The sequence below is a fragment of the Lissotriton helveticus genome, chromosome 7 (genome assembly GCF_964261635.1).
Source record: "Lissotriton helveticus chromosome 7, aLisHel1.1, whole genome shotgun sequence".
NCBI lineage: Eukaryota > Metazoa > Chordata > Amphibia > Caudata > Salamandridae > Lissotriton > Lissotriton helveticus.
Window position 1 is genome coordinate 1907699780 of NC_136068.1, and position 23956 is coordinate 1907723735.

At 45.6% G+C, this 23956-nt stretch overlaps 1 protein-coding gene across 1 annotated transcript in view; it reads left to right on the plus strand.

Moving 5' to 3' along the window:
- Nucleotides 1-22831, plus strand: part of LOC144767856 (uncharacterized) — an 84260-nt gene extending 61429 nt beyond the window's left edge. The window contains exon 4 of the mRNA XM_078651218.1: nucleotides 22701-22831. Coding sequence (XP_078507344.1) covers nucleotides 22701-22715 — 15 coding nt within the window. The 3' untranslated portion in view covers nucleotides 22716-22831. The remainder of the gene's footprint in view (nucleotides 1-22700) is intronic.
- The last annotated feature ends 1125 nt before the right edge of the window (nucleotides 22832-23956 follow it).

Below are 23956 nucleotides of genomic sequence, written 5' to 3' on the forward strand. Positions count from 1 at the left end.
ATTTTTTATTTCAGATACGGTGATGTCCGATTCCAATGATGTAGGGGAGAGGTGTGGCGCCGCGGCCAGGGCGACTGACGCTGGAATCTGGGGATCAGGGTTCGATCCCCGGCTCCGGCGGCAGGTTAGCCCAGCACCATGTGACTCTGGGCAATAGCTTGCTTAATCTTCCCGACGGCCCCCAGCGCCTAGAGACCCTTACGGGTGATTGTGCGCTTTACAAATGTGGATTAATATTATTATTATTATTATTAAAATCTGTGTCGTGGGTTAGAGGGGGGAAGATTGGATGGAAAAAGGAAGAAATTGAATCAGAGGAAGGTCGTTGTTCTGGTGTAAAGTTTTATAAAAAGAAACATACTCATTAAGAATGTCATCATCTTTAAAAAAGCAGTCCCCGGCATCATTACGAATGGATTCAATTTTAGGTCTTTCTCTACGGACCTTCAAATAGTTGGCAAGTAATTTACCCATTTTGTTCTGACCTCCATAATAGCGGGCACTGCTTCTCAAAAGATATGAGGAAGCAGCTTCTGTAGAAGATTTGTTGAGGATATTTTTGCCTCAATGACATTTTTTAAGGAAACTTCAGAGTTCGAGCGATAATAAGAATATTCGAGATCCTTAATTTTGGCTAACAACTGGGTATTTTTCTTTTCAAAGTATTTCTTTATCTGAGAGACAACATTTATAATGAAACCTCTAGCCGCAGCTTTAACAGAATCCCAAACTAGAACAGGAGATACGTCAGGAGTAGAATTAATAGAGAAGAATTCGGAAGCAAAAAATTTGAATTCGCCCGTGAAGGTGGGATCTGACAATAATGAATTATTAAAACACCATCTACCAGCATGAGGGGTGAAAGGTAGCAAGTCAAAGTCTTTTTTTTTTTTTGTCCTCATTTGCCTTGCCCTCCATACAGGAACGCCAACCACCTTGCGTGTCTAGATTTCACTTGTCTCCTACGCCAAGACACAATTTTATTGCATTGGTGGCAGAAGAGACCTGATAGAAAGTAACCAGAGGGGGAGAAAAGAGGGAGTGGGCTTATAATAACTGCATCAAGGTATATTTCTACCTGTAGGACCATAAATGTAATGGAGAAGACCCAGTTCATGGAGTATTGCAGGCATAATCATAGGACCAGGGAAAAAAGAAAAAAAAAAACGAACTCTATCTCCACTGGACCAACAAGTCCCAATACTCCACGTTACATTTGTTACATGATCTGACCAAGTCCGTCTTCAATGTCTCATATAGGGACATCAGCCAGCCTGCGTGTGATGGGGCCGTTTTTTCTACCGAAACTTTACAGATTTGCCACCTGGCCAAAAGATTTGCATAAAACAAAAAAGATCTAGCAAGGCCGGTGACAGCAGCGTCCAAGCCAAATATGATTAGTGGGAGCGTGATGGATAGTGATATTTTTAGGATCGAGTCCAAGGTTGACTTCACCTCTTCCCAGAACCGGCCGATGACAGGGCAGTCCTTAAACATATGTGTGTCTGATGCTTCGATGAGATTGCATTTGTTGCATTTCTTATCAGGGAGGAATTTAGAAAGTCTCAGGGGCGAGAGGTAAGCCCGGTGAACAGTAAACAAATGGCTGCGTCTCAGCCAGGCCGGTTTCAGAATTTTATAAAGGAGAGTAAAGGACTTTAACCATACCTCCTCGCACTGATGGCCCAACTCTTCCCCCCACAACCCATCAGGCAGAACAAATTCCCCATCTTCCTCATCCAACAACTTCCAATACCACAAATCTACCTCTTTACCCCCCCACGTCGCTCTACTAGCTGCTCTTCCAATTCGCTGGCTTTCCCCAGTGATGCCCCGTTCCGACACAGGGCCCTGGCCCAACTGTCCAACTGCAAAAACTTAAACCTGGAGAGTCCAGGACCAACTTGCTCACGTAGCTTCCCCCATGCCCTCACAGACCCTTCCATCAACAGCTCTCCCCATCTTGTTATTCCAGCTTCTCTCATAGGGGTTGACAGGCTGTCCTTTAGACAAAGTGGTAGCCCTGGGGAATTCCATACCGGAGCGAAGTTTGAGAAGTAGGGCAACCCTAGTCTCCTTCTTATCTGTGACCAGGCTCTTGCCAGGGATTGAAGAATTTATAACTTAATTTTTTTTTTAAACTTCTGGTCACCGAATTTAAAAAGGAAACCGTCAGTCGGCAGGCCCGATCCGACCAACATGGCCTTAAACATTGTCCCTGACAGTAGACTAGATGGTGTTTTTAATAACATTCTCACATGTGACAACTGAAAAGCCCATGCATAGTACTGCAAATCCGGTAGAGCTAACCCTCCCTTTTCCCTCCTCCTCCTCAGCTTCTTCCAGGCCAGTCTAGTTGATTTATAGTTCCAGATGAAGGAATTTATCTCTCGTTGGCATTTCTCTAAGATTTTTACGTCACAAGCCAGGGGGATAGTATTAAAAATAAAAGTAAACTTGGGTAAAATGGTCATCTTTATCAGGCTCACCCTACCAAAAATGGAGAGCGGCAGATGTGCCCATGATTTTAATTGCTTCTTGCACTCATTATATAGACGATCTAGGTTATGTTGTGCAATGTTTCCCACATCTTGAGTGATTTGTATTCCGAGGTATCGCATGGAGTTAGAGATGTTCATGCCCAGTTGTAAGCTGGGGATATTCCAAGCCATAACCTCTGTTTTACTGGCATTAATTTCGTATCATGAAATGTGCCCAAACTCCTCCGCCCTCTTGATAACTATAGGGAATGATTTTTCCGGGTCAGAAGTTAAGATCAGAATATCATCGGCGTATAGTGCTACCCGCCTCTCCCACTCCTCAAATTTGAAAGAAGGGATATTTTCCTCATTTCGCAGAACCTGAGCGAATGGCTCGATATACAAATTAAAGAGGAGGGGAGAAAGCGGGCAGTCCTGTCGCGTGCCCCTCGTGATCTTGAAGGATTCTGTCAGGATACCGTTAATTAACAGCCTAGCTGATGGAACGCTATACAATAGAGAGATGACTCAACAGAAGCCCTCGCAGAAATCAAACTTCTTTAGCACTGCGGCCATGAAGTACCGAAAATCTGAAAGTATTGAGTGGCATTGAAGTCTTTAAAATCGTACAGTTCATCTTTCAACCAAGTTTTGTTCATTACTGTTAAATACAGCTGTATACATCCTTGTGGGTCAATTATCACCTTATCCCCATGTCCTGTTCTATTATAAGCATAGTGCGTTCGAACATAATCAAGAATAATATTGTGCTCATTGACATCTAGATCCCTGAAATGCTCACTCCCATGCCGGTATATCGCCAGAAACAGTTTGTACCATGCTTCACAACTACCTAGATAAGACAGAGGACGGGAGAGAAATAGATCATGATTGCGTACCACAGTAGGCAGGAGTCCACAAACCCAACAATCCGTGGCGTTAGTAACATTGTGCGTCTGATGCAACATTTCTATGAATACATTTTTAGCATATTTTTGGCGATGTCTTTCTTTGTGGGGCGCTAGGGTAAACAGGAAATGCTCGGGAGGTGCGGCAGTTGTGGGCAAAAACTTTTGTAAGGGGTATTTATGTTCTAGGTATACAAACAGACTCATGAACACAACTACTATAACAGTTATAGTTACAACAAAAGCTATTTTGACCTTCGTGGTCCATGTGGAAAACATTGGCTCATAGAAAGGTATGCGTCTAGGCGCAATAGGAAACTCTTCTTCTAGGATTACACGACCAAAAGGGTACATTGCTAGCTAAAAGTCCAGAGATAGGCCTAGCAGTCCGACCTGCCAGAGGGTTTCTTCGTTCCTGCGTCCGTCAGAGTCTCACAGGCAGACTCGTATCCCTATTCCAAGATAGAAGCCATATCCATTTGAGCAAAATCTTCTTTCTGAACAGAGCACAATGATTGAAAAGTTCCAGCTCTCAACGAGTTCAGTCCAGTGTCTCGCTCAGCGCTCAGACCGGTAGTCTAGCAAACCCTATCTTATGCAATGAAGTCCTTCCCTATCTCCTGACAATGTGGTCTGAGGCGCCGTGTGTCGGCCTTCTGGGCCGAAGATTATATCGCTCACGACCCAACACTTCAGGGTCAGAGAAAAGCACACCCGGGGTTTTCCGTACTGGTGACGTTTGGTCGTCTGGGGTACTTAAAACAGAATTCAACACTACTGCACGCTCACTTGCAACTTCAGTGGAGACCAAATCATCTGATCTCGCCGATCCTTCCCGTAGCCTCTGCTCAATCTCGCAGGCATCAGAAAAGGGCACAAATGCAGCAGCTCTTTCAGTTTCCTGTGTTAGAATTTCCCCTGGACGTGACCGCTCACCGGGAAGTGGAAGTGGCAGTCGTTTCAGATGCGAAACATGTATCCAATGCTTCCTGCCATCCACTTTAACCGCCGTCCGGGTGGCCAACAGAATCTGCCGTGGCTCAGACCATCTAGGAGCCAAGCTGGTGTCTCGCTCAAACCTTTTGACCAGGACCCACTGGCCGGGCTGTAAACGATGACCGGGGCCCTCTGGCAGTGGCTGCAGTACAGAGGCTACCTGCTGATGAATAGAACGAAGGTCTTTAGTCAAAGCATACAGGTAATCAATCAACATAGGATATTCAATATCTGCAAAAGAACGAGGTCGAGGTACCCCCCACACGTTAGCAGGTCTCCCAAACAGTATCTCATATGGAGAGAGACCCGAACGTGAGTGCGGGGTGACACGTAAAGACATAAGGGCTAGAGGTAAAGTGTCAGGCCAGTTCAACCCCGTGCTCTCCTTTATTTTTGCCATTTTCAATTTTAGAATGCCATTGTATTTTTCCACGAGCCCTGCTGATTGGGGGTGTCGGGCAGCATGGAACTTTTGTTGTATGTGTAAGCCCTCGCAGATATGCCGCACAAGGGCCCCATGGAAATGTTGCCCGTTGTCCGACCAGATCAAGCGAGGCAATCCGAAGCGAGGCACAAACTCTTTCAGGAGAGCTTTAGCAGTTGCCAATGCTGTATTCTCCTTAGTAGGGTATGCCTCAACCCATTTGCTAAATGCACAAACTACAACCAGTACATATTTGAGATTATTGACGCGGTCCATATGAATATAATCCATTTGGAGCACTTCAAAAGGCAATGCAGGTGGTGCGAAATTCCCGGCTAAAACAGTTTCTCCTTTTCCTGGGTTATGCTGCAAGCAGACCATACAATATTGGACCAAACGGACAGCCGTCCGTTGGATATTCGGATTATTCCAAACTGGATCTAAGATCCCACAGATACCTTTTGCTCCTATGTGTGCTGGTCCGTGCGCCATTGTTACCACAGCCTGTACTAATGCATTGGGCAGTAGCCATCTTTGTTTTTCAGTCAAATCGATCCAACAATTATTTTCATCCAATCTCCCTATCTCTTGTTCCCATTTCTCTAGTTCCGCTGAGGTGGCTTCCTTCTGTAGTATTCTGACACTTTCCATAGTATTATCAAATAATTCACAGTCTCCCCCCACCCATCTAGTAGAGGAATGAACATACATGGGTGACATCAGCGACTGTGCTGTCTGCTTGGCCACCTGGTCTGCAAAAGCATTGCCTTCTCCTACCTCATCCATAATTACTTTGTGAGCACTGCATTTGATAATAGCCACTTTCTTGGGGAGAGTGAGAGCATCCAACAACCTCAAAACTAGCTGCCCATTCTGTATTCTCTGGCCGTGTGAAGTAAGAAAACCCCTTTCTTTCCACAGCCGCCCAAAACTATGGGCTACGCCAAAGGCGTATTGGCTGTCCGTGTAAATGTTGACCTCTAGTCCCTCACTCAGCTCACAGGCTCGTAACAAGGCCATAAGTTCAGCAGCTTGGGCTGATCGGTGGGGTAGTCTGAGTGTTTCAACAACTGTTTTCAGAGTCGTGATGGCATATGCAGCTGTCGTTGTGCCATCTGTTAGTTTGAAACAGGAACCATCCACATATAGCTCTCCCTGGGGCTGATCTAAGGGTGTGTCTGTGAGGTCAATTCTACCCTTGGTCTCTTCCTCTGTGCGATATATGCAATCATGTAAATTAGTGTCCTGTTCACTCGTATGGAGTGGTAACAATGTGGCTGGGTTCAATGTTGCGCATCGAGTAATCGTAATATGTGGTGCAAATAAGGTCAGCTCATACCCAGTAAGGCGTGCACTCGTAAGATGCTGCGTTTTTGTTTTATTTAGCAAGGTGTCTACTGCATGCGGCACCATTACAGTCAAATTGGAATTTAAAACGAGTCCTTCTGACTGCCGGATGGCCACCGCTACTGCAGCCGTAGCCCTCAGACAGCTAGGAAGTGCTCTTGCAACATTATCCAATGTTGCTGACAAATAGGCGCACGGTCTTTGCTTACCTCCAAAGGCCTGCGTTAAAACAGATAATGAACAACCGTCGACCTCGTGTACATATAGTACAACAGGTTTACGATAATCTGGAGTACCCAGAACAGGGGCAGAGCATAAAGCAGTTTTTAGAGAGTCAAAAGAGAGCTGACATTCATCCGTCCAGGGTAGGGGTTCATGCACATCTTTGGTAGTCAAATGCAACAAAGGTTTAGCCAGAAGTGAAAAATTAGGTATCCATTGGTGACAGTAAGATGTGATGCCAAGAAAAGCGCGGACTTCACGCTGCGTGCAAGGTACAGACATGTTAGAAATGGTAGCAATACGTTCAGGTGTTAGTCGTCTACCCTCCTTCGATAAGAGATGACCTAAGTAGGTCACCTCCTTTCGACAATACTGAAATTTAGATAAGGATACCTTGTTCCCCTTGACAGCCAAATGGTGCAACAATTTAACCGTAGCTTTTTTACATCCATCCTCTGTGTCAGATGCAATGAGTAAGTCATCTACATATTGCAAGAGGACATTGCCATCCGGCAATTCTAAGTCATCCAACAGAGCCTTCAGAGCCTGGCTGTATATGCTCGGACTTTCAGTGTAGCCTTGAGGAGCGCGACAGAAGCGGAAGCTGCGTCCGGATATTGAAAATCCGAAGATCTGTCTGCTATCAGGGTGGATAGGAATGCTGAAGAAAGCGTTTTTCAGGTCAATGACCGAAAAGTACTGTGCAGTCGGAGGGATCATGGTGAGAATGGTAGTGATATCGGTCACCACAGGATACTGTGGTACCACAATTTTGTTAACGGCTCGCAAATCAATCACAAAACGATAGGCAGCACCCACCTCCCCTTGGTCATGGTTCCTCTTCAAAATCGGGAGGATCGGGCTATTGCAAATATTGGCGTTTGTCTCCTCCACAACCCCTTTGTCAATTAGTTCCTGGATGATGTGCAATAAAGCCCGTTCCCCCGCCGGTGCTATTTTGTACTGTGGGATGCGTGGTAGTTTAGCGCCTTGCTTCAACGTGATGTGAACTGGGGGTATGTCCAGTTCACCCACATCTGCGTCCCCTGTCGCCCAAAGGGAGGTTGGGACACCATCGAACTCCGGTGGGAGTCGTTCATTTTTCGTAAAACATTGTTTAACAGGTGTTACAGAGGGACGTATAGTTAAATAGACCCCATCCGCAGAACAATGTATAGTAGCATTCAATCTTTTCAGCATATCCAATCCCAACAGGTTCTCCCCACAATTCGATGTCAATAAGAAAGGAGTGTCCATAGTGGCTGGACCAATCGTAAAGGGGATAGGTTTAGAGATGGGGCTTACAACGGGGACTCCGGAAAAACCCACCGAAACATTGTTTTGCCCGGACAGAGCTGCCCCTGGAACCAATGATCGAGCAACGGAACTGTTCATTGCTCCCGTGTCAATTAGAAAGTTTTCAGATGTCCCCAACACTTCCCCTCTGATGTAGGGTCCCCTCTGATTGACCGGAATTGACACATGGCCCCCCCTCTGTCCCTGGCTGTCCTATGCTGGGGCATATTCATCATCATTCCCTTCGGCATAGTCACCATGATAGTATTGTCTGCGTTGGGTGTTATCGAAGTGGTTCCTTTCTGACCTGTCTTGTTGAACGTCTCTGTACTCGTCTCTATGCATATCACCTCGGTCGGGGCCCCCTCGTCCTCTACCTCGTCCGCGATTTGCTGCGTTCTGGGCGGCCAAGTATGGACACTGAGCCTTCCAGTGTCCCTCCTCTTTACAATAGGAACATTGGTTGATGCCTATTGACGGGGCTCCTCCTGAACCCCTTCCTGTCCCCGCCCCTCTCGTCATTGGGCCCCGACCACCTCTAACTCCTCCTTGCCCTCGAACCACTTGCTGTAACAGTACTCGGGTCTTCAGATCCTTAACCTTCTTATCCACCTTATCCTTATTTTCATTTTCTCTATGCTCGTAGTACTGGGCCATGCTGAGTATTACAGACGGGGAAGAAGTAGTCCAGGTACTCTCTGCCGCCTCTAGTCGTGCTGAAATTTCCGGAGCCAGGTTCGTAACGAACCTGTTAACGAACAACCTTGTGCCCCCTTCTGTGGCCAAATCTTGTCCACTAAAATCAATAAAAACTTCTTCGAACCTGGTAAAGAAGTCGGACACACTTTCGTCCTTCTTTTGTCTACAGGCGGACAGTTTATCCCAATCGACTTTTCGGGGTGGGATCAGAGTATGCATGAAAGTTATTATTTTCGCTGGAAGAGAAGTTATTTCCACTCTGGGTTTGTCCCCCGGTTTGCGATCCTGGTCCCAGCCCCTTAACTCTTCCCACGTGCCACCAAATTCAGCATGATTAGAATCGTGCACCTGTCGCCATATATCAACCGGTACTAGCAGTCCGAAGAACAATTCAACATCGGCTAAAGTCATTACAGCGGATGCAGCTGCTTCGGTCAATTCTTTGTAGTACGCAGTAGGATTCTTTCGGGGATCTGGCAGCTGAGATTTCAACGCCAGTACTTCACTTCTTTTCCATGGGGTATAAACCCACTGTTCCTGGAACCGAGCCGCCACCCCTTGTCGTATGATCGCCTGGTTACCATCTCGTTGCTCAGGGATTTCGGGATGATAAATTGGGTGTACTTCTCGCATAGGGTATTGCGTAGTCCACTGTGGACTTTTCAAGAATAATCTGTCGCGATATTGTACCAAAGTGTCTACATTCTTAAATACTTCTTCCGGTGTTAGGCTAAATTTATGGGCCCAATCTCTGATAGTATACAAGATCTGGGGGGCTGTCCCGTCCCTAAAGCTTATTTCCCAATACCCAATGAGCGAATTGGACATTTCGTATAGCACATGTTGTTGCATGACTGGCTCTAAATCCTTCACAGTACTCCATATGTCAATCAGGGTATATACTTCATTCCGCACCCACTTGACAGCCTGATCTCCTAATGCTTCCTTTTCGCCATATTCTACGGATGCTCTAGTGAACAAACGCTTGCCATCTAGGCCCCCTACAGCTCCCCTCGGGGTCGGGTCAAACCCTCTGGGTGTAATACAAGCTCGGGGGGAGGATATCTCCGGCATAGGGAGACTCAAGTGCGTCTGAGGGGAAGTGGTCAGTTGTGTAGACTCGGGGACAAGCGTAGCCAAGGCCCCACCTTGAGGTGAGGAAACATCGTTATTTTGTTCATTGATAACGGAGCCCCGTTCCTCGGGCGCAGATGCCCGTGGCCTAACTTCTGGCTGGACAGGTATTGCAGGGTATATACGCTCCGGGGCATATGGTGGGGGAGGCCTTGCATTTAACAATTCCTCAATCTCATCTTCCGCCCCTTCTCTGGCTACATAACATTGATCTACCTGCAGTTTAAACCGCCTGTCTGCAATCTCAATATTTTGTTCTACCTTATTTTTGTCATATGCAATAGCCTTCTGGGTAATAGTCTGTCCCTGCTCTATCTTCATTAATTTTTCAGATCGAATGCGTCGTCTCTTAGCTTCTTTCTGCCATTTGTTAAGGGTGTCGAACATCGACTGCCGGCTGCGTTTAATAAAAAGACGTTCTTGTAAATATGCCAGTTTTTGTTCATCGAAAGACCCTGTTTTTGGCCACTGTAATTCTATATTGTCCTTAGTGTATTTATGCCACAGAGAGTTAAAGATGAGGGGGCCAATCCCGTGCTTACAGTACATAAAGTGGCTAGGTGTCCCCTCTGGGGGGTTCGGCTGACTCTCGTCTAACCTCCCTTCCTCACTATGGACACAACCAAAACACAATTTGCTAAGGCACGGCATATTGTATTATCTAGTTTCTGGCTGAAAAGGAATTTCTCCGTTAGTACAATTTCAACAAAATTAAATATCACGTTATCCTTACGCTTTCATTCTCATGGCCATGACACCCATCATCCTTACATCCGTATTTTCCTTATACATCAGACAAACGTAAAACGTGACACATAAGTTCCTGCAATTGCAATCGAAAAAGTGGAGCCCGTCGGCTCCCACTCGTGGAGAACTCTTCTGCTAATTTATTCAAAAGGCTGCAAAAACACGACCAACAACAGTCTCGTCCTCAGACTGCCTAAAGATGGTTACACAGGTTTTAAACCACAGACCGGTCTACAGGCCATCCGACAGCATTCATGGTTCACCTCCCGAACTGTTCTGGCTAAGCCCGCGTTTCAGCGCCGCTCCAGATTTGTCCGGGTGCTACCCAATCTCAACCATCGGCTTTCCCGAGAACAGTCCGGCCGAGCAGGAACCGCAGTTCCCCTAGGCGTATAATCCTTATCTTTAGTGTACCCAGAGCGTTCGCACGTGCAGTTCCACACTGCCCCCGTCGAACCTCCGACCAAATCTTCTCTGTGACAACTAATGCAAAGTCAGAGTTTCTCCGTGACCATGGGCCACCAAATGCTTAGATCCCGTTATTTAAATCTACATATGCAATTCAACATATAACGAGACACAACACTCACCTGGTGCACGCAGGTCTGCCGGAACGTTCTTCACTGCCGACGTTTGCCCAGTATCAGCGCTGCAGGTTCTCGGGTTGCACCCGAAGGACTCCGGCGTGGGGTTACTAGCAGCTGAAGCCCTCCGGATCGGGAGGGCAGAGCAAAACCCCAATTTCTTATGCGTCTGGTCTGCAACTCTCCCGATCAAGAGGACCCCTTTCGATGTCCCCTGTGGGTACACAGGGACGACCCCAACGCGGAGTCCCGGCGGAGTCGCCAACTGAAGTACCGAAAAATATGATCCCCTCCCAACAATAATCATTACATTACCAAGTCCCTTATTATTACAAATAAGCAGTCGGTCGGCAGTGTAGAAGGTTCAAGCGTTTATTAGACAAACACAAACTCTGCCAGAGGAGCTCCTTGCGACCTGACCCAAAAGGTCCGCCAAGAAGACTGCTGGCACATTATCAGCACATCACATATATACAATTGCGTTGGCACCGGCATGGCCTAACATGGAAAAATACAAATTGGTACAAGCTAGTACAGTAATAGGAAAGCCCATATAAGGCACACAAAGAGCTCCTGATTTCGCTCAGGCAGCAAGGTCAGACGGGTGACTCCCTTCTGTCTTCTCAGAGACAAACCACCCTGCGCCCCTCCTGGAATGTGCGTATCGGCCCTTCCTCGGCTAACTACGACCTTGCCGGGCCTACCGAGCTGAAACAGCAGTTTCTGCAACAGTTGGTTTCTTTCCCAGGAGCAGGGCCTTTAGAGCTAAGGGAGAATAAGGCCTGTGCATGTACGATATTAAAGAGGGCCATAATATGGTATTTATATAGCGTAACGTGGCATGAAGCTAAGTGGAAAGAAAATACCGTAAATACTAATTATGCATGTCTACAGTGTGAGTTTAGTGACACCATGCTAATCCTAACATATCGATTATCAATACTACGTGATCAGGAATCGATTCTGGTACCTCAGCCAGATAGGGCCAATTGACCCTATCAAAGGCCTTTGTCGCATCTAATGTTAGGGTAGCCAAAGGAAGTGAGAAAGCTGAGGCGATATCTATCGTGCCCACCAGGTCATGTGTTAAATCCGATAATTGACGCCCCTTGATGAACCCCTTCTGGTCCTGGTGAATAATTGTACCAACGACCCCCCCCCCCCCAATCTCGCTGCCATAATACTAGTAACGATTTTGTAATCACTATTCAGAAGCGAGATTGGGCGGTAGGACCCACACACTGTCGGGGCCTTCCCTGGCTTGGGGATCAAAACGATAATTGCTTCTCCCCTCTACAAAAACTGGGGCATGATCTGAAATTAAGATGGAGCCAATCTCAGAGCGTGAGACAAGTTGGGAGAGAGATTTACTAAAGAAAAAATAATCTATTCTAGATTGTGAGTTGTGAGGAGGGGAATAGAATGTATACTCCTGAAGAGTTAGATTACAAAGCCTCCAAATGTCAGTCAGAGCACTGCGACGGATTGCAGAAGTGAATTGTGAGTGCATCTTGGTATTAGAGCATTTAACGGAAGAATGTCTATCTAGAATAGGGTCAAAGACCTGATTAAAGTCGCCTCTAAATATAATATAGTCCTCATCAAACATACCAGTTTATCTGAAATTAGATTCAAAAACATATTATCAACATTAACAGGGTCATAAACATTGAACAATACTAAGGGAATTTGATTAATAAGTAGCTTGACAATTATCCAACGACCCTCAAGATCTGTCTCTTGATGGAGTATTGAAAATCTATGCTTTTTATGACATAGTATAGACCGGCCATTTTTCCTTCCTAAGGCGGGAGAAGAGAAGACATGACCCACCCAGCCTCTTTTCAATTTGGCCGCTTCAGCATCTGATAAGTGAGTTTCCTGAATAAAAGCAATATCAGTATGTAATCTGGCTAGATGAGTTAACACCCGTTGTCTTTTTATAGGATCATTAACTCCTTTAACGTTCCAAGTTAAAACCCAAAATGAGAACAGTTAAAATAAACATGCACAGTTATTATGAAAAATACTCAAATGATATATATCGATAAAAGCATAAACAGGAGTAAATAGAAAACAGGTAGCAAAATAAGTCAGGATGTCATTATAAACAAAAACATGCACAATTCTAATAAGAGCAAGTAAAAAATGACTATGAAGTATAAGATGAGCAATAAATGAGCAAACTGTAAAAAGATGCAAACAGTTATTTTCCAGGAAAAAAAAATAAGATAAAAAGGGGAAAGAAGATCAGAAAAAGATAAGAAAATATGAGAATGAAAGAAGGCATAAAGAGTAACAGGGTAATTGGTAATGTAGAAATAGAAAGAGAATAAAAAAGGAAAGGGAGAAACCGGGAAAGGAAACCTGAAAGGGTAAAGAAACAGAGATCAGAAATGTAAGTTAATACTAACACATTACAATAAAGAGAGACAATAAACAATAAAGAGAGACAAAGAAAAGACATACCACATAAAAACATTGAGATTGGGGGTGTTGGAGCCACCTCCCCTTCACTGAAGTTATCCCCCTCCCCCGAAGGGACCATAACTCCCCGCTCTTAACAGCCCTCTCACAACCGAACCCTAATCCTGATCCAGCCTCCTCCCTTCCTTTTATCCCCCCCAGGGGAAACTCGCCCATAAGACCCTCACACGCAGGGCCCAGCTCCACTGATCCTCCCCTCCTCTCCCCCCCACTCGAGCTAACGCACCGCCTTGACCTTGTTGAAGCACAGATCACCACCCTGATCCTCGGACTGAAGGAAACCCTGTCTGCCCTAGGGAATCTCCAGCTACCCCCCTCCCCCTCCGCCCCACTCCACATCCCTCCGCCTTCCCCTAGGATTAACCATCCCCGTACCTACCAGGCTCATTCTCACCCCTGTTCCCTGCCTCATCTCACAAAAGTCCCGACGAAGTCGCGAACAGTCATTCCCAGCAGAAACTTAACCTCCCTCTCCCCTCTAGAAGTGAGCGGACTCGTCGCATCATACGAACTCCCCCCGAACCTACCTACCCCGGCCCCACCCCTGAATTCGACCCTCCCCTCCTCGATCCAAGTCATCACCGGAGTAGGTAGGGACCTACCCACCCATAGAACTGCTACACCCCCTCTATTTCTGTCCCCCATTCCCAGAGCCAATCCTGACAATTTGAAAGCAAAAGAAGACCCCCCCCTTGAACTGCATGCTTATCAACAGCCGGTCCGCTGTCAAACATGCAATGGAAATAGCTGAATCCATCCTCTAGCACGACCTGGATGTAGCCTTCATAACGGAAACGTGGCTAAACACCCTATCCTACCCCATTTTGGATATGCTGGTACCACCCGGCTTCTCAATTATCCGCAAAGACAGGCCCATACACAAAGGTGGTGGCATAGCGATCATCTAAAAAAGCGACCTCTCCGTCTCTGAAGCTCCCTCCTACCTGCACAGTTCCTTTGAATGTCTGTCGGTCAACATCAAATCTCACGGTCATAGCTCTCGTCAGTGCCATCTCCTCTACCATCCCCCAGGCAATTCCAACAAATTTAAAGCTCAGTTGTCGGATCTGATCACCCAATCCGCACTTAATGGCGATGACAATTTAATTATGGGCGACCTCAACCTAAGATGGAATGACCACAATAACCCGCTGATTCAATCTCTCAACTCCCTTCTGCAAGACAACGATTTGGTCCAACATTGCTCAGAAGAAACACACTACAGAGAAGCGACCCTGGATGCCATCATTGCGAACAAAAATGCAGTCTCGATTGATCACATCATCCCGGTGGACTGGTCTGACCACCACATCATTCTATTTCATATCATCCAGCCGGCCCTATCCCTCCCACCCACTGAAGCCCCCCCTAAGTGGATCAGGAACTCCTCCAGAGTTCCCCGAGACAAGCTTGAGGAAGGACTCAGCACTCTCCTCCCGAACACGTCGGAGCCCCTCTCTAAGTCGGAACTCTCCTCGCTCTACCATTCCAACCTAGAGCGCGTCCTAGATCAGCTGGCACCTCTGAAACTAAAAAAACCCCAGAAGCATCCCCTCCAGATCATGGTTCTCTACTGACATTAATGAGGAAAGAAGACACCTTAGATCCTTGGAAAGAACCTGGAGAAACAACCCCTCCGCACTTCATCGGGACCAACTCAAGGCAGCTCGCAAAATTTACTATACTCACATCAAAAGCAAAAAGACCTCCTTCTTCAGTTCTACTTTAGACAATGCCATAAACCGCCCCAAAGAACTCTTCGACATCATTAGAAACCAAACCTCCATTCCCAAGGCAGCCAACTTAGCTGCCTCCAAAACCAAATGCGACAACTTCGCAAGCTTCTTCAACGAAAAAATCACCAAAATCGATCGCTCCTTCAACCCGAGTCCTGCAATCATCCACTTCCCCTCAGTAACCCCATCTTTCCGCTGGTCTTCCTTCCAGCCGGTTGAGGTTGAAATGATAAGCAATCTGATCGACGCAGCGAAACCCTCTTCTCACTCCCTCGATCAACTTCCTTCGAGACTGACCAAGGATGTGAAGCTCACCTTAGCCCCAATCTGGGGCAAGATCATCAACAGCTCCTTAAGCGGGGGCCACATCCCTGACTGCCTTAAACTAGGGCAAGTCACACCTCTGCTCAAAAAACCCGGCCTTGATCTCACAGACATGAACAACTTCAGACCGGTCTCGAATCTTCCGTTCCTAGCCAAAGTTTTGGAACGATGTGTGCTCTCACAATTAAACCAACATTTAGAGAATTCTAACCTACTGGATCCACTCCAATCAGGGTTCAGAAAGGGCTGCAGTACGGAAACCGCTATCCTAAATGTCCTTGATGATTTGCACATGTCACTCGACTCCAACAAATGTAGCCTTCTCATTCTCCTTGACCTCTCGGCTGCGTTCGACACAGTTGATCACACCCTCCTACTTAATGTCCTTCGAGAAAGAGCGGGCATCGAAAACACAGTCCTAAAATGGTTCTCCTCCTTTCTTAACAACTGCTCAAAGAATAAAGATCAACAGCTTCGAGTCAGACCCCCTCCCCATCAACAGAGGTGTTCCTCAAGGATCAGTACTCTCCCCGCAACTCTTCAACATCTACATGGAACCCCTCACCTCACTCCTAAGGAACTCCAACATCCCCTTCCACCTTTACGCTGACGACACTCAACTCTACTTGGAAACTTCTTCGATCGCTGACATTCACAGACTTAATGCTTCACTCATGGAGGTTCAACTCTGGCTCTCAGCCAACCACCTCAAACTGAACGAAGAGAAAACGGAAGTTCTCCTAATCTCGAACAAAGATGAAAACCCACAAATAGTGGAATGGCTCAAAGCCTTAAATGCCCTCAATGTGTCTCTTACTCCAACGGACTCAGCAAAATCCCTAGGAATCACTCTCGACCCCAAACTGGACATGAAGAAGCACATCTCTAAAACCGCCAAAAGCGCGTTCATGAACCTGAAACTTCTCTACAAAATTAAACCCTTCCTCCCACCCAAAGATCTGAAACATACCACCCAGGCACTTGTGCTCTCTAGAATTGACTATGGCATTGCTGTACTGACTGGAACACCCAAGTCACACCTGGGACCCCTCAACTCCACCCTCAACGCAGCCGCAAGAATGATCACAGGAACAAAGAAATTTGACCACATCTCGCCGGCACTCAAAGAACTGAAATGGCTCCCGATTGACCAACGAGCCAACTTCCGCACAGCCTGCCTAACACATAAAGCCCTGCATACAGGCAAACCAGAATACCTGGCCTCAAAACTCAAAATGGCTGGTCAATCCAGGAACCTCAGAAGCTCCGAAACACTCCTACTCATCCCGCTGAAATCACAGAAACGCAAGACCTCAAATAAATCCTTTGCGGGGAACGCGCCCAGGATTTGGAACTCCATCCCCCACATATCAGAACGACCGCCTCCTTCCCACTATTCAAAGCGCTACTCAAAGCCCTCTTCCTTGAACGCTCCGGTGCTTAGCGAGAACCCCATCGCCCAACAGCAGAAATCAGATATCCTTTTGCGGAACTCAAAACTAACTGATTCGCCCCTGAACTCCGTCTCTTATTGCGCTCTAGATGTTGGTGTACAGTCTCTATTCTCCTCCTATCATGTCCGATTCTTGTTTTCTATGCTTATTGTCTTTCTTGCATTTCTCCATTTGCTGTGAAGCGCTCTGATACCCACCGGGTCCAGCTAGCGCTATACAAAACTTCAATAAATAAATAAATAAATTTAAAAAAATAAAACATGAGGAAGTGAACATGCCGAACTGGAGAGATCACAAGGACGCGTGCACAGGTAACAACCTCCAAATGAAACATGAAGTAAGTACAAGGCAAGGGACCACACAGCCCCCATCTACAAAGAGCCAAAAGAAAAATAATGTTAACAAATTAAAGTCACAATTAAATCAAAATATAAAACAGGATATAAAAGCTACAGGGCACAGAAGCCAAAACATTTTACAAAATACGAAAGGTGGGAAATACACAAAGAGAAAAACATAACGGAACAACAACTCAACACATAGCAGAACTATGCATAATGATCATAGATAGCAGATCATGGATGAGGAACTTCCATCGATTCACTTGCACAAGAGTCAAGAAGTTGCTGGAGCAAAGCCGGATCTTCAGAATTAGTTGTCTTATTATTGTAAGTCACTTTAAATAGGCATGGATGGAATAAGCCATATCGAGCGTTCAAAGAGTGAAGAGCAGGTCTCATATCCAAAAACTTCTTACGATGGTCTGCAGTATTCTTGGCATAGTCCTGAGCAAAGAAAAGATTGGAGCCATTCCAAATGATTTTCCCTTTCTTTTTGGCTGCTTGGAGAACCTTGAGAAGATCAGTATACTCCAGAAAATATAAAACAACACCTCTAGGCTTTGTTGTAGAAGACGACGAAGTAGAAACTCGAGTAGGAGGACCCAGACGATGAGCTCTTTGGATGTTTAAAACTGGGGAACTGGAAAAACCAAGAAGCTGAGGGAGGAAGGTTTGAAAAAAGGAGATGGGGTTCGAATCCTCAAGACCCTCCATAAGGCCGTAAATACGAAGATTGTTGCGTCTGTTTTTCGATTTTTCACATTCTCCACTTGACTCTTGAGGCTTTGAATTTCTCTGTGCAAAGTCGGAACCTGATTAGAATAAATTTGAACGGAAGAGATGGTTTTCTCGAGATGATCTACTTTTTGCTCCATATGAGACCAGTTGTCTTCAAGACTTTGGAGGCGAGCGTTAGTATCAGCCATGTAAGGCTTAAGTGAGCGGATTTCCTCCATGTAAGGTTAGAGTGAACGAATTTCTTCTAGTATAAGTTCCATGGAGATAGAGGAAGCCGCGTTGGGAGGTGATTGTGGATTAGTTTTCACTCGCTTCCCTGTAGAAGCAGACTCCGAAGGCAACTTAGAGACATTTTTATTATTTGAGCGAGGTGTATGAGGAGAGGAACATTTAGTGGAAGATGAGTCATTAGTTGTGTCCTCTAAATTCTCTTGCAGAACACTGAAAGGGTTAGCATCCTCCAAAGAAGGTGTGGAAGAATTAACTGGCTGAGAAGAGTTCTGGCTGTGACGCGACATTGCCATCAAGAAATCAAAGAGTAAAAATAAAATGCAGCAAGGTCCAGACTTGTGAAAAAAGGTGATTCACAACTATTTCAATGGTATGAGAAACTCACATTGCACAGTTTTGTAAAAAAACAAAGCGGAAGAGAAACTCTCAAAGAGAAATATGAGTAAAGTCACATTATATAGTTTTTTGCCTGAGGATACGAAGAAAAATCATCTATAAGCTAGGAAAGGAGACTCATCTCAAAAGTGCGGTAAAACAAAACCTTAGGTTAGGAATATCATAACCAAGACTGCTGTGCAGCTATAACCTCATTGAAGGCAAACAATAGAGTTAAATAGGCCAATACTGAAAGACCCTATAATTGTGTTAAGAAGAGGTTAGCCGATTAAATATGTAATTTTTTAGTAAAAAGTAACATATTGACTGGAGACTTGGGAAGAATTGTCCTTTTCATTTTAAAATGGTGGCCACAGCTTAAAGTACATCCACTAAATTCGTTACATTTTATTGCTGCAAAGGTACCCCACTTGTTGTTGAAGGACGACATCCAGAAGTAGAAGGAAAAATCCAAAGCTGTGAGGAAATATTGTTCACAAGGAGGGTCCCGGATCTGGCAGCGGTAGAAACAGCAAAATGCGGAGAAATGCGACAAAATGGCAGACGCGCCTGAGGTGAAGTCCGCTGACGCCGAGAAAGATGAATTCTCGAGGCGCGTCTCACCTCACGCCGCCAAAAGGACTTCCAGTGGTGCCGGAGTACATACACTTTGTAACAAGAGTAACAAGCATTTGCAATGCAATAGGTCTCGCAGCATTAAAGTTTGAGTTATTGGCATTGTATATGACAATGGGTTGCATTACATTTTTAGCTAAGTCTGTATTGGTGTTACTAAAGGTTCAAGTCCACAAGGCTTAGTACCTCCCATCGACAAGCAGCCATCTTTTTTTCAAAGCCACACTTGCAGCTTAATGCACTGCCTTCAGTTTCCCAAAACATAATGGGTGGGTTATTTTGTGTGAATGTGTGTGTGCTGTATGTCTAAATGATAGGAGAGTGTATGCGTGTGTGTGTGTGTGGACTGTGAGTGTGTGTAAGTGATAGGAGTGTGTGTGTGTGCTGTATGTATAAGTGAAAGGAGTGTGTTATATGGCCATTTCTGTTGCATTTTGCTTGTGCGTCCCAGCCACTTCGCGGGGCGGACAGCGCTGTATGAAGAGTAGTTTATTTGCCCAGATGAATACTCGAAGGGCAAGTCTCCCAAGAGTGACCTACGTGAGTGAACACAGCCTGAAAAACGACGCAGCTAATGTCGCTGTGTCACCTGTGGGACAGGTGCATAAATGGAGCTGTGAGCAGTGCTTGAAATTGAAAAAGTGCCGGTACTCTCTAATTAAAAGTATTACGATCCCCGTGAGAAGTGCAGGTACTCTCCTTCTCAACATAAAAAGCATCGGTACTCAGTACCGGCCCACCTAAAGTACTGCCTGTGAGTGGTTGTGTACTGAAGAGTATGAACCGCGCGCTGTGTTCACGTGCTGCGTAGGATGGACACAGCTGTCCACCGATAAGGGACAGATTGGGCTGTAACGATGTCTCCTGTGCACACGTGCCAAAAACGGGCTCCTCTCCCCCACGGCTCTTGTTTTCAGCTCTGCCTGTACAGCTTTGCGTTGGAAAGTTTAAATAAATGTTACACTTTAAAAGGACCTTTGCGTTTTCCGCGACTGTCGTCCGAATGAGTCTATTTAAATCTTTATGGAAAAATATGCTGCCCTTGAAATACAAATACTGGTTTAGCAGCCTTTAAATTCTGAATACGAACAGAGGATCTGAATAAGGAAGAGCAGAATTTAAAATCCGTGAATGGCTAGCAGTCTCCACACCAAGACTTTAAAAAATGCTTCCTAAAATGTGCTGTTCATTTTTCCTGCTGAGGCGAAGTGTTGAGCTCCGTGTGTGCCCTGCAAGGGGTTAACAGTCAGCAAACAGATCTCATGAGGGGCGGACCTTCGAGTCCGTGACGGCGCCCTCGAGCACACACTAAACAGTACCTGGGTCCGGGATGCCGCGGACAATGCGGGGAACAGCTGTGGACCGGCAGGGCTCAGCAGAGGCCCGGAGGTTGGTCTGGCTCGTGGCAGCGTTGAAGAGATGCGGCGCTGGAGCGGGGCCTCCGAGGGGCTCTGCGGGCCGTCGGGGTGCTGTCTGTTGTCCGGGCGTAGGCGGGGCTCCTGGGGCAATCTGGCGGCTCTCCTCCGGTGGGGCTCTGTCCGGCCCGTGAAGGCGTCTCTAGCTGAGGCGTTATGGGCGGGGCGCCCACGTGTGTGTCTGTGTGCGAGGGGGGTGTGGGGGGGCAGCACTCGTGTGTCTGTGTGCGTACGCGTGTGTATGTGTGTGGGGGGGGAATCTCTCTGCATGTATGTGGCCGCTTGTGTGTGTATGCGCATGCGTGTGTGCTTCCCAGGAGACAGCGCCTGGCCGCAGTGCTCGCTCGCGTGTCACTTTCAAATCGCCTCCAAGGCGATGCGTGCGGCCAGGACTGTCTCCTGGGAAGCACACATGCCGACAAAAGGGGCTCGGCGGAGACGCGCTTCGCGCGGCTAGCCGAGACCTAAAAAACCCAGGCAAAATATAATATCTGGCAAAGAATAATATAAACAGGAAAACACAACAATCTATGATAGCAAAAAAATTATTTAATTTAATTTGCTAAGAAATGCATTAATACATTTTTCTTATGATAAAAAGTATTTAAAAAAGGGGGGGACATTTCATTCAGATTGATACACAGAATTTCAGGGAGTCTGAAAACATTGTTTCTTCCCAGACTTTGAAGAAAGAAGCTGATCTTCGTCTACGCATTTCGACATGTACAACGTGTCTTCATCAGGACAATATCAGCATTTTTCTAAAGTTGAACAGATAATATTTAGACATGCTATCCATATATTTACATAATACAGTTAGTTTAATGCATCATGATCGTAATTATAATCCAAACTCTTGCCAGATATCTAATAATTTGACATGATGCACCGCTATGATTTAACATCGTATCTGATAAATAATGAACTTAAACAGTCCTACAGAACCTGATAATAGACCTATACATTTTAACCTATAATTTATTTGTGCATAAGAGAAGAGTCTTCATAAATTTGAAGCAGAACCAAGAATAAGAAAAGAAAAGAGAGAGAGTAGTCAATAGGTTACTGGTGTTGTTATTATATCTAATTAAAGACTTGGGTTGTTATTATTTGTGATACTAATTTTAGAGTTTGTCCATAGTGTTATATCGTAGCTACTTCGTAGCCAACATGAATTTTATTTGGAGTACATACGCTGCAGGAAATGCGGCTGTGAAGTCCCAAATAAACGATGAAGTGGTTGGAGGGGCTTCCGTTACATCACGTCGTAACGGAGCTCTCCAGACCCGTGTCCATCTTCCCCGGCGCCTTAGCCACGCCCTCAAATGTCAATGTGTTTTGAGCCTACAAAGTCACTTAGTGCGCTTGGGGCTTCTTTAGGACAATACTTTAAGTAAGAATGGCCAAATGTACTCATTATGAGAAAGAGAAAATCAAATAATTCTTTGTAGTCAACAATGAGTATTAAATTACCAGTTGGCGAAAGCCACAGCGAGTAGCCATCAGCATTCACAACAATAAACTCCATAACGAATCTTTCTGTTTCAACCCTTACTTTTCTTTAATTGTGCTGGGATGAGTGTCTTTAGAAGACTTGCCTTTGAAACGGGCTATGGGGTGCTTACTGGTTAAAGCGCTACCATAATACATTGCATACTTTTATTTGTACCGCTTTATGCCAATTTTATATAATGCAAAGACATCTTGTGTGTTTCAATAATGTCTGGGTTTTCAAGGCACTGTTGAATAGCATGGTTTTATTTACACAACACACTGCCAGAGTTTTGAAAAAGGAACATTTGTGCGCGTGCTTTCATGGCTTTATTCCTGCAATGGGATAGTTAAGGGAAAAGGCTTTACTCAGAATATTAAAGAAAACCCTAGAGTTATCTGAAGACAACCGGCCTTTAACAAAGCCAGATTGCTCCGGTCCACTAAGAGAGGGTAAAATAGGATCAATACGGAGGGCTAAAATCTTTGCAAAGATCTTATAATCCAAATTAACCAAAGAGATTGGACGGTAATTCTTACAGAAAGAGGGGTCTTGGCATTTTCTTCTTGTTTGTGTTTCTTTGATCTCCTCTCTGGTGGCCCTCTTCTCAGGAAGTGTCTCCCTTGTCTTTCAGATTCCAGTTAGTTAGTCGAGAGGATTGTGCCTATATCGACGGCAACTCGATCACCACGACATCCTGTCACCTTGAGAGGGCTTCCATCTGCATGAAGAAGACGTAAAGGTGGGAGCACACTGGAACCTACTGGGAAGATGGAGAGGGGCAGGACAGAGCATGCAGGCCTGAGACCACCTGACCAGAACTCGTTTCTTAATCTCCTTCTTTGATGACAGCTGTTATTCCCTTCCTGGCACAGTCAGACTGGACAACAGGGCAATCTGGCTGTGCTGGACTAACGTTTGTATTTGTAAAGCCCATCTTCACCCAAGGGTGTTGTGGCACTGAATAACATGTTTATTGTTACTCTATCAATCGTACTCATGTTATCAGCCTCAGAAGGATAAAAGGCTGAGTGGACCAGCCGGGATTTGAACCTGTGACCATGAGGTCGAATACAAGCCCCCTACAATGGACATTCACTAAGCCTCCAGACTGTCTTCCAGGTCAATGTGAGGGACGTTGTCTGCCTGTTTGTCTCTTTTGTGGGTTGGTGGGCTGGATTTTACTGTTGAGTTCCCTGATATTACCACAAACATTTCCTGCAGCAAATACAAATGCATACAGTCTCCTGTACTTTGTAAAACACTTCTACAGCGTGTCTTTACAAATCCAAAACTGCCCAGATTTGCAAATGTGGGCCACTTTTTTTAGTTTTTCGTTCGCTAATGGGTACGTACCAGTTTTATTTGGGGGACCATTTCAATTTTCTGTCCTAGCTCTCCCTTGTTTCTTGTCCCACTTGCCAGTGTACTGAGTAATGATTATCAACCATACGACTGCATCAAACTCTAAAATGAACTGCCCCTCACCTGGCCCGTATCCTGATGCAGGAGTTTATATGCAACTTATAGCCGTTTAAAGTCCACCAAAAATGCAATGTATTCAGACCGTACATTTCAATTTCAACTAATGTGAAATGACTCTGGCACAAAGCAGAGAAAGGGGGTTTAGGGTTTCAGAGATGCGAGAAAGGGAAGTATTTATTTTATACACGTTTTTGTTATTTTCAAAACATACCGCGCATAGTGCTTGAAATAAGGCGATGGGGAAGTTGCGTGTATTTATCGTGCATTCGAAGCCCCTATCACTGAGATCAGTATTACATGTGCGGTGTGCCTGAACATAACCACTGGATGGTGTTGTTGTCCCAGAGTTGAGATGCTGATTGAAAACAGATATGGATTGCAAAGTCAGATCTCTTTAAACTCCAG